This window comes from Mesocricetus auratus, unplaced genomic scaffold, assembly GCF_017639785.1.
Source record: "Mesocricetus auratus isolate SY011 unplaced genomic scaffold, BCM_Maur_2.0 Super-Scaffold_6723, whole genome shotgun sequence".
In the NCBI taxonomy this organism is placed as follows: Eukaryota; Metazoa; Chordata; class Mammalia; order Rodentia; family Cricetidae; genus Mesocricetus; species Mesocricetus auratus.
Genome location: NW_024429183.1, coordinates 14,359,409 through 14,373,071, shown reverse-complemented (window position 1 = coordinate 14,373,071; position 13,663 = coordinate 14,359,409). Strand labels below are relative to the sequence as shown.

The following is a 13,663-nucleotide window of genomic DNA, read 5'->3' as shown; positions in this document are numbered from 1 at the left end:
TACAGCACCCTAGGGATTTCCTGACCCCTTGGAATGAGGGGGAGAGTCCCGATTTTTCCGGCCCACCATGCTTCTTGGCTGCCCTGTACTGTAAAGGAGAATAGCCGCCCCAGACTGCATGAACTACAAATGGGTCAGAACAAGTTCTTTATTGACTGAGCAGTGCAGGGCTAGCACCATCCTATCATGTCCTGACCTTCCACTCCCCGCTTCCATGGTGAACAGTGCTCTCAGGCTGTCAGCCTGGGCAGAGCCTTCCAGTCAGTATTGCACTAGTTCTTGGCCATGGTTTCCTGAATCCAGTCCAGGAAGGAGTTCACCTTCACGTACACGCCATACTCAGCTACAGAACAGCTCTTATCAAAGCTCAGGATCCCAGCTGCATACCAGGTGTCCTGCTCCAGGTCGTGAATGGCAAAGGCACTGCCAGCATCGCCATAGCAGGTGTCTTCCTGGTACTTGGTCATGCCAGCACAGAAGGTATGCTCATTCAAGATGGGCTGTACCCCAACAGGACTCTTGGGAGCCTTCTTCTCGGGCACTGTGCTACCCTCATAGTGAAGCATACAGCTGTCCTGGTCAGCCACGGGCAGCATGACGTACTTGAGACGATCAGTAAACCTGAAGTTGGCATTCCGCCCCCAGCCAGACACATAGCCCATGCGGCCTGGTGCTATGTAGTCTTTGGAAGGCAGGCAGATGGGCATCACTCTCTCGTTGACAGGCACCTTCTGTCTGAGCTTGATTAACCCAATGTCCACCACAGAGCGGTTGGGGTGGATAACCACCTTCTCAATCTCCACCGGCTGCATTTTTCCCACGTAGAGTTTTAAGGTAGGGGCAATGTCCTTGGATGTCGCATCCTCGCTGTGATTCAGGAAGAGGTTTTTGGCCGTGGTCAGCAGCCACTGGTCACTGATCAGTGTGGCCCCTGTGATGAGTTCGTGGCGGGAGACCATCTTGGCCTGCCAAGGAAAGCTGCCCTTGGCATCCAGAGAACCACCTATGATGCGCTGCACCTGGTCCACGGGATGCTTCGGCTTCCCACACACTGCAGAGGGAGGGAGGAATGTGAGCAGCGGTGCAGAGCAGGCCCCATGTGCGGGGGCCCTGGAAGCGTCAGCCACTGCCGCTTCCACGCCCAAGAATAACCAAACACTCTGCCCTTGCCACCTGCTCCTCTCATCTCTAGTAATTACACAGTAAGTGACTAAGACAGAATTAGAAAATAAAAACCTGGCTGATAAACTACTGTGTATAAATATACAAATGTATTTATACCTACATAACATACATATAATAAACATCACACACAAAAATTCCATAATTCTCTGAACTCAATGACAGGGCTGGAAGCTGTGTGTATGTATTTCATTCTCAGACAATGATGGCCCTGTAGCAGTGTTAGCAGGAACATAGACTTTTTGTGGATGTTGAAGTCAGCCCAAAGCAGGTTGGCAGTTCCTGCCACTGGTAGTAGAAATTGATCAAAATCCTCATCCTGGCAGGAGAGGAGAGAATTACAGAATGCAGGGGTCCCAGCTGCCCCCATACCCTGCCTTACCCCTTGTGGGCTCAGCTCAAGTATGGCATCCCTAACCTGGTCCTTCCTGGGGCACTCACTTTACCTTTGACAAGTCTCTGTGAGCAGGTATTCCTGCTGGAGGACGTCACCATGGGAACCAGGGTAGACAGTGACTGAGCCAACCCCTTAGGCCTAAATGAGCATGACACTAAGCTCTCTGGGAGTCATCGTGTCCCTGCTTTGCCAGCTGTGGCTCTCTCTAACCCGTCCTGGCTCTCACATATGCAGGCCACACAAGAGGAACCCGCCTCTGTCACATTTCAGCCTCCATCCCTGCCGGGACTTGACCTCAGCACCCACCTGCCTCACACTCGGGGAGTCTCTCTCCAGCAGCTGTGTTCACCCACTGCTTCTCACTGTTTAGGGTATACACTCCTGAAACAAAAGGAAGAGATGAGCTGAAGAAGCCAGTCTGGCCCCAGGGTGGCACGAGGAGACTTCTACCAAGTTCGAGGAGAGGGAGGGAAGGAAGGACCATGCCTCAGGTCACACTGTGTCTGGCAGGACAGGAATTATTCATGACAGATGGCATTATAGGACAGGAAGAAGTTAGGATTCAGGCCCTGACTCTGCCTCTCATAAGCTACCTCAGCCTCTCTCTGCCTTAGTTTTCTCGGCAGAAAAATGAAATAAAGAGTGTCTCTTGTAAGACACAGTGAAATTCTTAGAAACTGTCAAGAACATAGTGAGGCTGCCCAATGTCATAGGTGAAGACAGCACTCCTGAGCAACGGGGGCCATGGAATCGCTGCCCCTTAACAAAACAGAACATGAAGCTGAGACAACTCAGTTTGGTGGAAGGACCGCCAACAGGAGACAGAAACTTCATTTGAATCTAACTCTCCTGGCTCCTGACAGTTCTCATCCATCCATCATGGGAATACTAAACAGGGCCAGGGTGTGCAGGGAGGGGTGCTCATCCAGGCCTTACCGTCGCCTTCAGTCCGTAGTCTGTAGTGTTGGCGGCAGCGATAGCGAACCAAGTGCTCCACGTAGCCATTTTCGATCTCTGGTGGCTTTGGGCAGCTGTCATCTGCCAAGAAAAAGAAGCTAATAAAGGATGTGGTGACTCCCGATAAAAAGTCAGCCAAGAGGGAGCTGCCCTGCACACCAGACTCCCTTTCGCCCCCGAGTGGAAGCTGAGGAAGGGAGGCCCCAAAGATGTAGGGAATGAGAGGACAGGAAGAGGAACTGGTTCTTCCCTAACAGGGTGCAGCTTTGATGCGGCCAGACTGGGGCACAGCCGAGCTGGGGTGCACAGTTCCTGGGAAAGCCCGGAGACTCACCTGCAGTATCCATGGCATCATTGCTCAAGTCCACAGCAAAAAGCTGTCCCCAGAGCAGGAGAGTGACAACAGCTCCCAGGGCTCTGCAGAGAGGTGGAAAGAAGGAAACACACTTTGCATTAAGCAGCCAGTAAAGAGAGGAGCTGCGTCCTACCCCCTACTCCCCCCCACCCCCTTGGGTTCAGCAAATCCCAGACACACCTGCAAGCTCTGTGTCACTGGGAATTCTGTACAAGCTTCAGAAAGGGGCCACCGTAACAGAGGGAGGAAGGCACCACCAGACCACCAGTGTGGTAGCATATATGCCATCCCAACTCCACACTGAGGCAGAGGCAGGAGGATCAGTGGTTTGAGAACAGCCTGTGCTACATCCCAAGTGCCTGTCTCAAAACAGCCGAGGAAGGCGGGGTGAGAAAAGAGGAGCAGAGTGCAGAGGACGCACAGAGCTATGAGCCTCTCCTCTAGTGATGGTCTGTGGTGTCCAGCAAGAAGCCTCTGCCGTACGTCCATGAGTCCTGGGCTACGGAGACACTGTTAGGACATTGTAGCTAGCCTAAAGATGGCAGCTATGATTTACTTTGCTAGTCTCACTAGCGTTTGACATCTCCCATAATGAAAAGGTTGTTTGCATGTGTAATTTGTCATAGTTATCATTGTTCTTAAGACAAGGACTCACTCGTTCCCAGGCTTGTCACAAACTCCTGGACTCCCAGGCTCAGCCAACCTCAGGTTCTAGAGTGACTGGGTGTGCACCATCACCCCTAACTCATATGTGGTTGTTCCTATTACTCTGTGAGTATTTGCCTTTAAAGGGTGGCATATAAAACCATGAATGCCAGATGGTTGCCTAGAGAAAACTGGCTTCTAAAGGCATGACTGTGGCCATCATTGGTGCACAGACTACATTTAAAAGGTAACCAGATCCCAGCAGACATTGGCCAGTCAGGAATTTCTTGGCGAATTTCTGCTTCTAGTCTTTTCTCAACCTTCAAAGTTTTTCTATTTTGATAAATATCTGTGTGCCTTGATTGTGTCACTAAAATGTCTTTCTTTCGGCCGGGCGGTGGTTGCGCACGCCTTTAATCCCAGCACTCGGGAGGCAGAGGCAGGCGGATCTCTGTGAGTTCGAGGCCGGGCTGGACCGACAGCCTCCAAAACAATACAGAGAAACCCTGTCTCGTAAAACCAAAAAAAAAAAATGTCTTTCTTTCATTAAAAGCAGGTCTGTTAATAGGCACAGTCAATATTCCAGGAGGCTGCTTCATGCCTGGTCAAGATAAAACCCTTTTAATCGTCAGGGGGAAAGGTCCTCCTTAGAGATAGGCAGCCCGACTGAAAATCCATCTCTCATGAAAGGTCCTCCTTAGAGATAGGCAGCCCGAATGAAAATCCATCTCTCATGGATGCAGGAGGAAGGGGTTTAGCCACTGGCCCTTCACTCACTGAGGTTCCAGGCACATCCTGTCTTTGACATTTCAACATGGTGTTGTCACCTACAACTCAACTCAAACTGCACAGTTGAGATGGCAAAAACAGAAAAAGAAAGGAAGGAAGAAAGGAAGAAAATCTCATAATGCTCTAAGTATCGATGCGCTTGCGGCTGTCCTCGGCAGCCTGTGGTCTGCAGGCTGGACTCACCCAGAACTTCAGCCCATTGACCCCATCCCGTTTTGCAACTCTCCCATAGGCTTCTACACTGAGTGCTCGAAGTGTGAGATGTGTGCTGGGGACTCACCTCATCTTGGGCCTCTCCTGGCAGTCTCTGGATGGTCCGTGCCGTGGCGACTCCTGCTGGGCCTTTTATGCTTCGAGGTCCTACCCCTCCTCCTCCTCTTCCATTTCTGTGTTATTGCACAATGTCGGCCAAGGTCACCGGTTGTTCCAGTAATCAAACCACAAACCAACCCTGTCAAGAGTTGAACTCTTGCTTCATGCGTGCCTCTCCCGCGGTATTATTTTACAAATCATGAAGAAATCTGACAACTTTATGACCCCTCCTCCCACTCACCACTGTGGTGAGTAACCCCCAAAGGGTGGGATGCAGAAGAGGGGCTGTCAATCTCATACTTTATTTTTTGGAGGGAACCTTTCTTTGAGTTATTTCAAAGCTCTCTTGGGCACCCCTGTGACCCCACCTAGCTGGGACTATAATGAAAGTGTTTCATTTTCTCAACCATACTACCCAAGTGTGAGCATCTCCTTCCTGATTGTGGAAGGATCTGGAACCCGCAGTCAGTAGACCGGGTTTATTGGGTCTTGGCCTTTTGCCCTCTAACCTCAGAGTGATTAAAGCTGTATTGTAGACTGACATGGGACCGTCATGCTGCCTTTTCACTCCAGAGTTTTCAGTGATGAAAAGGGTTTATCTTGGGATGGTTTCAAGATAGGCACTCTGGTGTAGACACCCCTGCAACCTCACCCAGGGGGAGTGGGTGGGTAAGGAAAGGGTTTCCACTTACAGTTGCCCAACCTGTGTGGACATCTTCCTGTTGCTAAGAGTTACGATTTGAAATCAGTGAAATGAACCTGTTGTGTCTCCTCTGATTGCTCTTAGCAGAAAACCACACCACGTGGTTAGTGTAGATAGAGAACAAGCTGAATATCCTGACTTCCTGTAGCTTCATAGTCCAGTTGCTAGTCAAAAGAGGCAGCCGAGAAACACCAATGTTTCAGTCAAATGCCTGCCCTGGGATGCTGTTCATTCAAACATAGTAACTCAAAAAAAAAAAAGTTAGCTGTTTTTAAATCAGATCGTACCAAAGAATCATGTGGGCTGTTTATAGTGGCATCGATGCAATTTCAAAACGACTGGGAAGAGCACAGATACCTATCAACAGGGGACTAGGAACTAATGTGTGGTCACGTGATAGAATATTGTAAAGCTATGAAATGCTTGGACAACAGAGAATAGACATAATCTTTTAATTTGGGGGGGGAAGCACAACGCAGAAGATTGCATTGGGAATAATACTGCTCTTATAAAGCTCAAAACCAAGCACAGTTTAGCAAAGGATTCTTAAATATGGCTCTCAAAACACAAACAATATCAAGAAAGTTAAAAGGCAGGGCTGGAGCCATGGCTCCGTTGTTAGCAGCTCTTGCTGCTCTTCCAGAGGACTTGAGTTCAGTTCCCAGCATCAGGTGGCTCACAACAGCCTAAGATTCCTGCTCCAGGGTGCCCAATGCCTCTGAACTCACATGCAAGACACAGACACATACACCTACACATAATTTGGAAACAATAATAACAAATAAAAACAAAGATAAAAAATCCTCCAAAAGGGAGGAAATGTTTGCAAATATCCTATTTGATAAAGGCTTTGTACCCAAAATGTGTAAAAGTCTCCTACAGCAAAACAAGACTTAGGGAAGATAGGCGGAAATTGGAACCCTCATGTGTTGCCTTAGGAATGTAGAATGGTGCATGCTCCGAGGCATAGCCCCATGGTCTGTCCAAAAGCTAATAACAGAATTACTGTGCCCCAGCAAGTCCATCTGTAGGTGTATCGTGCAACAGGTTCCCCACCCAGATTGAAACATTCCATGGGAAACTCCTTAAGCAGAAAAATAAACAACTCCAAACAGCTTCAGGAAGTCCCTGAAACTGACCAGATTCACTAGGCTGCAAAGAAGACTCGGACCAGACTAACTGCCTAGAAGAGGCTTGGACAGAGTCTTTTGGAAAGGACACTCTCCAACCCGATGAGCAACCTTCAGGCTGTGCAGTGTGCTCCAGGTTCCTAGCTTTTGTGAGATGTCACCCACTCTGGTCTGGGCATTGGTGATGCAGCTGTCTTTTCTGCTTCTGTAAGTAACCTCTCATCAATATTCTTCTAAGTGACCCCAATACAACTTACCAAATTGGACTTTGGTGTTATACTTACTTAGGTCTGTCCTGGGATCCCTATCAGAGGTGAGGAGATATGTGTGTTGTATCTCCCCAAGGAAAATTTTGTCACACAATAAGGTGCCCACCAAAGAGAACTTAAACAAGGGACTTTCTAGCAGCATTCACTGCAGCATCTTCACAGTAGTCAAAAAGTAGAAACAGTTAGGCATCCATCAACAGAACATTGCAAAATGTGATCTGTACATGCAGGAGAATATTATTCACCTACAGAAAAGAATGGAGTTGATTGATGCCTCCTATCTGTTAGGATCCACCAGAAGTCCCATAAAAATCACCAGTCACGCATGCAATAAACAAGAGTGTTGGGGTGACACATGGCAACCACTGGAGAGGCTTGCAGGGCCCCTTTTAAAGCTGGATTAGGGGAATTCCAGGGAGGAGAGATTAATCTGGGGGCTGATTGGTGGGTTTAAACAAAAAGTTTACGGGTTGCTATAGGATTGGTTGGCGGGTCAGTGGTTGGGGGCTTTTCAGCTGAAGGGTGGGAGAAGCTACTTTTAGTTCTCTTAAACTTGCACCCAGTTGTGGGACGCCCTCTGACTGGTTGCCCCTGGGTTGCAGCTTTCCCCAGAACTGTTTGCTGGGCTCCAGCTGGTTCCAGTAAACTGAAACTAAGGCCTGGCAATTGGCAGGTGCCATTGGAAACCTGTCATGGCTCTGATCTGGCTCCCTGGTCCTCTCACTACAATAATCTTGGAAACCTACTAAATGGAAGCAGCCAAAAGGGAGATTCATAGAAGCAGAAAGTAGATTAGAAACTGCCAGAGGCCAGGGCTAGCAAGACGGTTCAGTCTGATGACCTGAGTTGGACTCCCAGACACTACATGGTGGATTGAACCACATGCGCCTTAAGCATGCACACATGCACATGCACACACGCACTAAATATTTTTAAAAGGTAAGAAACTGACAGAAGCTGGAAAAGGGGAGCTATTGCTTAGTATTTGTGTAGCTTCTGGTTGGGCGGTGAAGACGCTTTGGGAACAGTGGTGACGGTTGCGCAACAGTGCCGCTGTGATCCATGCTGCTGAAATGTAAGCTGGGCATAGCTCAAGTCAAGCCGTACATTCTATGTATTTTATCACAATGTAAACTTAAGAAGTCAATAGTAAGTGGACTTCACTGCATAAGGGAAAAGCAAGCATAATTCTGCTATAAATTGCATAGCCATGCACTCCAGGGACAGAAGAACTTTATTTTTCAAGTTCTCAACGGAATGGAAAACACAAAATGTAAAGTGTCACCTGCCCTGAGGAGGTGGGAAGGAACCACGACAGAAAGCGCCTGGGAAAATAAAGACAAGTAAGTGGTTGTCAGTGGCCCAGCTGTGGTCTGGATGGCAAGTTCACGGATGTATATTTTCCTGTGCTGCGTCTGTTCACGTGTGTGCACACCACACACACAATATTCTTAAAATACGAAGTATTTGTATTTCAAATACAGAGGTGGAGGAAAACGCACCAAGGCCTGTCTCTCACCGAGCAACCCATGTGAGCAGGGTCTGGAGGGCCAGGTCTCAACCCATGTGCTGCATGCGTGCAGTAAATAACGATGCTTCCCATTACTAGGGGGACCCTGTTTCCCTAACCTTTGAATCTGGGTTTGGCTGAGTGACCATTTGAAATAGTGTAGACCTGAAATACAGCTGGCCCCCTGGGCTTGCCTTCTCTTCACTGCATGCAGAATCCAGAAGCCACCGCATGGAGGAACCTGTGCCATTCCTGGACGCTCTGCTGGAGAATTATGAACACAGGAGTCCCAGCCGCAGTCAGGCGGCCCCTCCTTTCAGGAGCCCTCTCCGTGGTAACCATGGGGTAAGCGCTTGAGACCCAGTTGAGACCTGCCCAGACCTCAGCGTAGCTCAGCACAGACCAAGTGGACGATGTTCAGAATCACAAGTCCAGAAGGCCTGCTGAGGTCCTTCTGTTTGGCTGGAGAAGGCTCGTTGGGCAGCAGTATCACATCAGCAGGTAGAGTGCTGCTGCCTCGAGCTCCGGTCCACTCCGGCCCATCACAGTTTGCCTGTGCCAGCTCTTCCTCACCCCGTGCCCTCAATAGCCATTCCTGTTAAAACACCCCTTTCTAGAACATCACCCTGTAATCAGCTACCAGAGACTACGAGGAGCTGCCTTGCCAGGAACACAGGCACTCTTCCCAGCCATACTTCTGAGTGCTGCAATTCTGTTCTCAAACACTGGGCCACTGGCAGACAAACTTGCCGATGTTTGTACCATATGTACCAAAGTTTCAAGCTTTTAGAAACACTTATGCAAAATAGCAACCTCCTCCCAAACATTGTGTAAATGAGGAATTCCCAAGGTCCCGGCTGCCAAACTACACATGATCCTCAAGCCAACCCCTTCCAGCAAGGACAGACAAGCAGGGGTGGGAAACACACAAGGTCTGTCACAACAGTCAATAAAGTCTGCCTTTCCCAGTAAGAAACTGGTCAAAGGTCAAAGGCAAAAGTGTGTGTGTGTGTGTGTGTGTGTGTGTGTGTGTGTGTGTGTGTACTCTAAAGACTGAATATATTAAAAAACTATACCGACTTTGCTTACTTTCTCCACTTTGAATTTGTGGGACACATGGCCTCCTGGAGCCTAGGTAACCAGTGTGACATGTTGGCATTTGCTTATTCTCTGCCACCAGTGTCCCCATAAATGCCAGCACACAATTCAGCTCTATTTGCTGAACTAAATGGAGGGTAAACAGAACCTCTGTCCTCCAAGTTGGGGTGGGAGTAGAAATGATGCAACGCCATGGGCAAGTGCCACCTGCTCTCTCTCTGAAGAGAACCAGCTTGTCAAGCCCCTAACAGAAAAGGCACTCATCACACAGGAATGACAGGCCACATACGAGGGTCCTTACCACAGGCCAGGTACTATTCTGCATGGCCTCTGAGCACTTACTGATTGAATTCTTCAAGTTCCCAACGCTGGAGAACCTATCATCATTTAGCAAGCCTATCTTCACAGCCAAGACACAAGATTAGGAAGATGCTCAGAGCAACAAAGTAAGTAATAGTAAGCCCAGGAGATGGGCCTGAGACATAGGCCAAGCCCAGGACCACACTAGGGGGCCTACTCTACACGTTGATCTATTCTGGGAGTAAGGGTCCTTTGTATCATTGGCCCCAGTTCCCACCAGAGTCACTTCTAAGAGTCACTGGGCAGCAGAGCCTTCAGATCCTGGGTTAAGGTGTGGCTTACCCAGAAGTGTTTACCCACAGTAGCCAGGCTGAAGTCATTTCTCAGCAACTATGGGGGCTTTGAAGAAATCTCTGTGTCACATCAAAACTGTGAACATGGCAGTGACACCCAGCAAAGTGGGAGGAAGGCCACTAGGACACTGCCCCTCCCCAAAGCTGGGAAACACGGTGCTTTGAAGAGAGCGAGGCTCTGAGAGCTGGGGCCTCCAGGGACATCCAAAAGACACTGGCAGAAAAGCTGTGAGAAGCTAACACAGACCATGGAGTCATGGCTGTGAAGTACATTATTAGGCAAGAACTCAGGCAAATGACCTCATCGCATTCAGACAACAGAGTCCCTGAGTGCCAACCAGGGGTGCAATTAACATAGGATTGTACTTTTGAACTGTCAGTCCAAGGAAATCGGACCACACACAGTTGGTAACCCAGAAGTGACTCCCCTCCCCACTGTAGAGTCCAGGCTCCTTCTCCTGCTGTGCGGTGTGAGCCATAGGGTTCCGCCCCTTATGTTCATGTGTGACTTTGCATAGACGAAGTAGCAAAGCATGGTTATCTCCATCCCCAACACGTAGCTCAGCCGCTGACAAGTAGGGTCTCAACAATAAATGAGGAGAGAAGGAAGGGGCACAGCTCAGCTCCATGAATGCACACGTTCCTATTTGTTTCTAATGGTTAGAGACTCACATAGAACGGAAATTCTGATCCCACCAGTCTGACATATTAGGATCCCAAGACTCATGATCCACACCGGACTGTTAAGAACCACACTCAAGGGGGCAGAGGCAGGCAGATCTCTGAGTTCAAGGCCAGTCTGGTCTATAGAGTTCCAGGAGAGCCAAGGCTACATACAGAGAAACCCTGTCTCAAAAAAAAAAATGGAGGAGGAGGAGGAAGAGGAAGAAGAAGGAAAACAAGAAGAAGAACAAGAAGAATGAGCAGGAACCAGACTCAACATCCAAGAGAACAGCTGAAATGGCCACAGCCAGGGCACTGCCCAGTGACTGTCTGGGGCAGGAGGAGCCTGTTGTAGAATATTATTTTAACTAAGAAAGATGTGCTACTTTGTTTATGATGAGGAATGTTACTTTAACAGTGCTCTTTTGTCTATGCTGCATTTGATTAATGATGTAAGGATGTGTGTTTAATTATGAAAAGCATCTGCTTCACTTTGCCCACCTATGGCACCTGATTGGTCTCATAAAGAACCGAACAGCCAGTAGGTAGGCAGAGAAAGGATTAGCGGGGCTAGAGGCAGAGAGAACAAATAGGAGGAGAAATCTAGGCTCAAAAAGGAGAAGCAGTTAAAGTAAGATATACAGAAGCAAGAAAGGTAATAATTCCCAAGGCCAAAGGCAAATAAAGAGAAACCATTTAACTTAAGTTAAAAGAGCTAGCCAGAAACTAGCTAAGCGAGGCTCAGCATTCAAAATTAATAATAAGTTTCTGTGTCATGATTTGGGAGCTGGTTCCTGGCCCAAAAGAAAATGCCTGGTGTAGGAGCCAGTTCCGATCCTTTGGACCATTTTGCTTCTGGCCCAAGCCAAGTGGTTGACAGGACCACAGGAGGAGCAGCAACTCAACCCTTGCACTGTCCCTTCTCTTATTTCCTGTAAGGTACTCTCCAGCTGGAATTTCCCACACCCAGGAACCTCCTCCTGATCACTTGAGGAATGTGAGTGGCTAAGCCCCCTCCCTCCCTCTCTCCCTTTGGAGAGCTGGCCCTGTGTGTCTGTTCCCAAGTCCTTCCCAGCCCTGCTGAAAAGCTGCCTTTGTGTTATATCCCAGACCTCTCAAAACCCAGCCGGGTGCCACTTCAGGTCACTCCTGCTCTGCTCCTGCACGGACACCTCTCAGCCATGTCCCCTGGTGTCAGGGTGGACACCTCTCAGCCATGTCCCTGGTGTCAGGGCGCGCAAACTTTATTTCCCACCTGTAGAGCCATGGGGTTTTTATAGAAAGAGCACCTGACTGCCAAGGCTTACTCAACACGGTGGAAATTACTCAAGACTAGGGGGGTCAGTGACCCGTTGTCCTCCATCACATTCTTGGTGCACTGACCAAGATCCACACCTGGAGGAAAAGAAGCCTGAAGCCCCTCTCAGCGGAAAGCAACAAAGCTTCCAGGCCAGTCCACGGCTGTGAGAGGACTCAGTCTCTTTCCTTACTGAGGTTAGGTTTAGTTGCACATGAAAGAAAGCCGGTCTAGCACACAGTATTAAAGAGATGTGGAAGTAGGCAGAGCTACCGGCCATTCCATGAAGCTCTTTCTGTCCTTGTCACTGTTGTCTCTGGAGGGTGACCCTAATTTAAATTTAAAAATAAAAAATATATATAACAAATTGAAAAAATATTGACAGAGTAAACACATACAAGACAGAATTCCCGAGTCTAGATGGAAGACTACGTGTGTTATCCTATTTGTTTTTTCTGCACATCTAAAATTCCTTACTATAAAAGTTAGGGGCAGTCATTCTACATTTGGTTTGGCTGTCCCAAGGCTTTCTCATGGTGAGACTGACAGGGCCCTGATGAAAGGTGGGGACTCTGGAGCCAGGCAGTGCAACGGGCAATGTGATGCCTCCCCAGAGTCCTAGCCATGGCGCATGAACCATCCGGTGACCTCTTGCACACAGCTGGGGTGAACTGTTCTGTGTACCTATTAGTGCCCTCCTGGAGCTCCTGGCTCATCACTGCCGAGAGTAGGTATGGACCTAGACTGGAAACCTGAATTTGCATCTGGCCCATAAGCCAGTTTCAGCAGTTAGCACATCAGCGCATATTGTGCAACCTGGAGATGCCACGTCAGGCGTGAAGATCTCGGCCTTCTCTTACCTGATCAGAGCCGCAGCTAGACAGCATGGTCCTCTTCCAGCATAGCCTCTGGCTGACCACCCTTCCCCACTGAGAGCAGAAACCAAAGAGCTCACACTCGATAGGCCTGCCATGAGGCCCAGGGTGACACCAGTGTGCTCCAGATCAGACCCCCAAACTGCTCCACACTATGCCACTTTCCACTTGTCTATGTTATCCATATTTAGGCGGCAGGCATGCCACACCCACAGCATGGTGGGCTCATATGTGGGTGCTTCCTGCATAGGGGAGGCTGAGAGGACACACTACAGAGGTCATTTCTGCGGAGTGAGGTTAGGAGGACAGGGAGCTTTTACAAATTGGAGAGTACTGCTCTTTGGGGGGTTGTTTCTTTTGGTTTTTTTCAAAACAGGATTTCTCTGTATAGTCCTGGCACTCCCTCTGTAGACCAAACTCACAGAGATCCACCTGTCTCTGATTCCTGAGTGCTGGGGTTAAAGGTGTGCACCACCATACCCAGCTGAGAGTACTGTATTTTTGTCGGTGGTGGTAGTGGTTTTTTTTTTTTTTGAGACAGGGTTTCCCTACATAATAGTCCTGGCTATTCTGGAATTCCCTCTGTAGACCAGGCTGGACTTGAGAACAATGTAGTGTCCTGGCTAGTTTTCGGGTCAGCTTGATACAGGCTAGAATCATCAGGAGAGGGAACCTCAGCTGAGAAAATGCCCCCGCCAGAATGGCCTGTGACACATTTTCTCAATTAACAATTTATGTAGGAGGGCCCAGACCTCTGCCACCCCAGGCAGATGGTCCTGGGTGCTGTTAAAAAGCAGGCTGAGCAAGCCATAAGGAGCAAGCCAGGAG

The 13,663-nt window shown here is 48.9% G+C and overlaps 1 protein-coding gene across 1 annotated transcript; it reads right to left on the bottom strand.

Annotated features, from left to right (window-relative positions):
* Nucleotides 1–256: 256 nt before the first annotated feature.
* Nucleotides 257–4,627, bottom strand: Hp (haptoglobin). The gene is given in 7 exon segments (NM_001281379.1): nucleotides 257–521; nucleotides 523–531; nucleotides 534–1,051; nucleotides 1,886–1,960; nucleotides 2,516–2,617; nucleotides 2,871–2,953; nucleotides 4,606–4,627. Coding segments are annotated over 7 exon segments (1,041 nt in total). The 5' UTR covers nucleotides 4,611–4,627; the 3' UTR covers nucleotides 257–272.
* Between the last annotated feature and the right edge of the window lie 9,036 nt (nucleotides 4,628–13,663).